Source organism: Nothobranchius furzeri, chromosome 11, assembly GCF_043380555.1.
Source record: "Nothobranchius furzeri strain GRZ-AD chromosome 11, NfurGRZ-RIMD1, whole genome shotgun sequence".
NCBI classification, from domain to species: Eukaryota; Metazoa; Chordata; class Actinopteri; order Cyprinodontiformes; family Nothobranchiidae; genus Nothobranchius; species Nothobranchius furzeri.
In genome coordinates, this window is record NC_091751.1 from 71357665 (window position 1) to 71360164 (window position 2500).

Genomic DNA, 2500 nt, shown 5'->3' on the forward strand with positions numbered 1-2500 from the left:
AGAGGTCGGTGCACCACAGCTGAGTTAGAAAACGTTCCTCTTCTCCCATCTTCAGCTGCTTCTGGTCATCCTCTTCATCTCCTTGTGCTTGTTGTCCTTCTTCAGGCCCAGGCCCGCTTTACTGAGTCCAGTCAGAAGCTGGACCTGCTGCGATATTCCCTGGAACAACGGCTCAACGAGTTGCCAAAAAACCACCCTCGCAGCAGTGCCATCATAGAGGAGCTGACCCAGCTGTCGTCTCCCGCCCTGAGCCCCAGATCCAGTATCATCTCCACACAGAACCAGTACAGCACTGTCACCAAGCCTGCAGCCCTCACAGGTACAGAGGTTGGGCTCATCCAGACGTCATAAAGCTTGTTTTTATGTACGCATGGATGTTTATCCTGCAGAATCCTGCCCACGTTTCTGTCTCCTCTCCCACCTGAAGGCTTTATCTCGGTTTGTTTGCCACATATCACACGAACCACTGCACACATTGTAATGAATCACGAACATCTACAACTGATTGAGCTCATCCGTATCATCGAACACGAGGAGCTTTAGCTCAGTTTTACAGGGATTAAAGACACATTCTGCAACTTTTACACCTCAAAATGTTGTTTTTTAAGGTTTTGGTGGCATACTATCACCTATTCGCTGAGGTAGTCAAACAACTACACAGCGGCGGAGCCCCGGGGGCGGATGAGGTTCGTCCTGGGTATCTCAAGGCTATGGATGTTGTAGAGCTGTCGTGGTTGACACGTCTCTGCAACATTGCGTGGTCATCGGGGGCAGTTCCTAGGGAGTGGCAGACCGGGGTGGTGGTCCCCATCTTTAAGAAAGGTGACCTGAGGGTGTGTTCCAACTATAGGGGGATCACACTCCTCAGCCTCCCTGGAAAGGTCTACTCCAAGGTACTGGAGAGGAGGGTCCAATCGATAGTTGGATCTCAGATTGAGGAGGAGCAATGTGGTTTTCGTCCTGGCCGTGGAACTGTGGACCAGCTCTATACCCTTGCAAGGGTGATGGAGGGGGCATGGGAGTTTGCCCAACCAATCCACATGTGTTTTGTGGATTTGGAGAAGGCTTATGACCGTGTCCCCCGGGGCACCCTGTGGGGGACGCTCCAGGAGTATGGGGTGGGTGGCTTTCTGTTAAGGGCCATTCAGTCCCTTTACCAGAGGAGCGTGAGTTTGGTTCGCATAGCCGGTAGTAAGTCGGACCTGTTCCCAGTGAGGGTTGGACTCCGCCAGGGCTGCCCTCTGTCACCGGTTCTGTTCATAACCTTTATGGACAGAATTTCTAGGCGCAGCCGTGGTGTGGAGTGTGTCGAGTTTGGTGGCAGGAGAATCTCGTCTCTGCTTTTTGCGGATGATGTGGTCCTCCTAGATTCATCCAGCTCTGACCTTCAGCTCTTGCTGGGTAGGTTCGCGGCCGAATGTGAAGCGGCTGGGATGAGGATCAGCACCTCCAAATCTGAGACCATGGTTCTCGACCAGAAAAGGGTGGCTTGCCAACTCCGGGTCGGGGGAGAGGTCCTACCTCAAGTGGAGGAGTTTAAGTATCTCGGGGTCTTGTTCACGAGTGAGGGTAGGAGGGATCGGTAGATCGACAGGCGGATTGGTTCGGCGTCTGCAGTGATGCGGACGTTGAGCCGATCTGTCGTGGTGAAGAGAGAGCTGAGCCAGAAAGCCAGGCTCTCGATTTACCGGTCGATCTACGTCCCAATCCTCACCTATGGTCATGAGCTTTGGGTAATGACCGAAAGAACGAGATTGCGGATACAAGCGGCCGAAATGAGTTTCCTCCGTAGGGTGGCCGGGCTCAGCCTTAGAGATAGGGTGAGGAGCTCGGACATTCAGGAGGGACTCGGAGTAGAACCGCTGCTCCTCCGGATCGAAAGGAGCCAGTTGAGGTGGTTTGGGCATCTGGTCAGGATGCCTCCTGGACGCCTCCCTGGGGAGGTGTTTCGGGCATGTCCTGCCGGCAGAAGGCCCCCGGGTCGACCCAGGACACGTTGGAGAGGTTACATCTCCAATCTGGTCCGGGAACGCCTTGGGGTCCTGCCGGAGGAGCTGGTGGAGGTGGCCGGGGAGAGGACGGTCTGGAGCTCCCTAGTTGGGATGCTGCCCCCGTGACCCGGACCCGGATAAGCGGAGGGAGACGAGACAAGAGACTATCACCCATTATGTTCATTTTCTGAGTAATAGTGTTATTGGGTCCCACATCTGTTTACCGCACTATCCAGCTTTTGACCGGCGGTCTGCCACCATAAGTACTGACTGCAGGTTGCTTTACGGCAGTATCACATAGACCCCATAGACACCAATACGTAGATGCACCATTGTGGGCTGGAGAGCGTAACAGTGTAGCTGCCATATTGGGTGGGTCTCCTCACTCTCCTATGCAGAGTGAGCAGCTATGCCCATTGTATTTTTATTTTAATGCCATACCATGTGTCTGGTTTAGTGAAAAGCTTGATTAAGTGTGTTTTTAGTTGGATAAGCACCCTCCTCAGTAG

General features: G+C 53.6%; 2 protein-coding genes across 3 annotated transcripts in view; one reads left to right on the forward strand and one right to left on the reverse strand.

The window, feature by feature from the left end:
• The window catches only part of pkn2a (protein kinase N2a), a 99856-nt gene that overhangs the window by 57907 nt on the left and 39449 nt on the right, over nucleotides 1–2500 (forward strand). For both annotated transcript variants that reach the window (XM_054734021.2, XM_070541810.1), the window contains exons 6-7: nucleotides 1–4; nucleotides 106–319. The exon at nucleotides 1–4 is cut by the window's left edge and continues 142 nt beyond it. In XM_054734021.2, the coding sequence (XP_054589996.1) occupies nucleotides 1–4; nucleotides 106–319 (218 nt within the window). The remainder of the gene's footprint in view (nucleotides 5–105; nucleotides 320–2500) is intronic.
• gtf2b (general transcription factor IIB) overlaps nucleotides 1–2500 on the reverse strand; it is a 124915-nt gene that overhangs the window by 30740 nt on the left and 91675 nt on the right. The window lies entirely within an intron of this gene.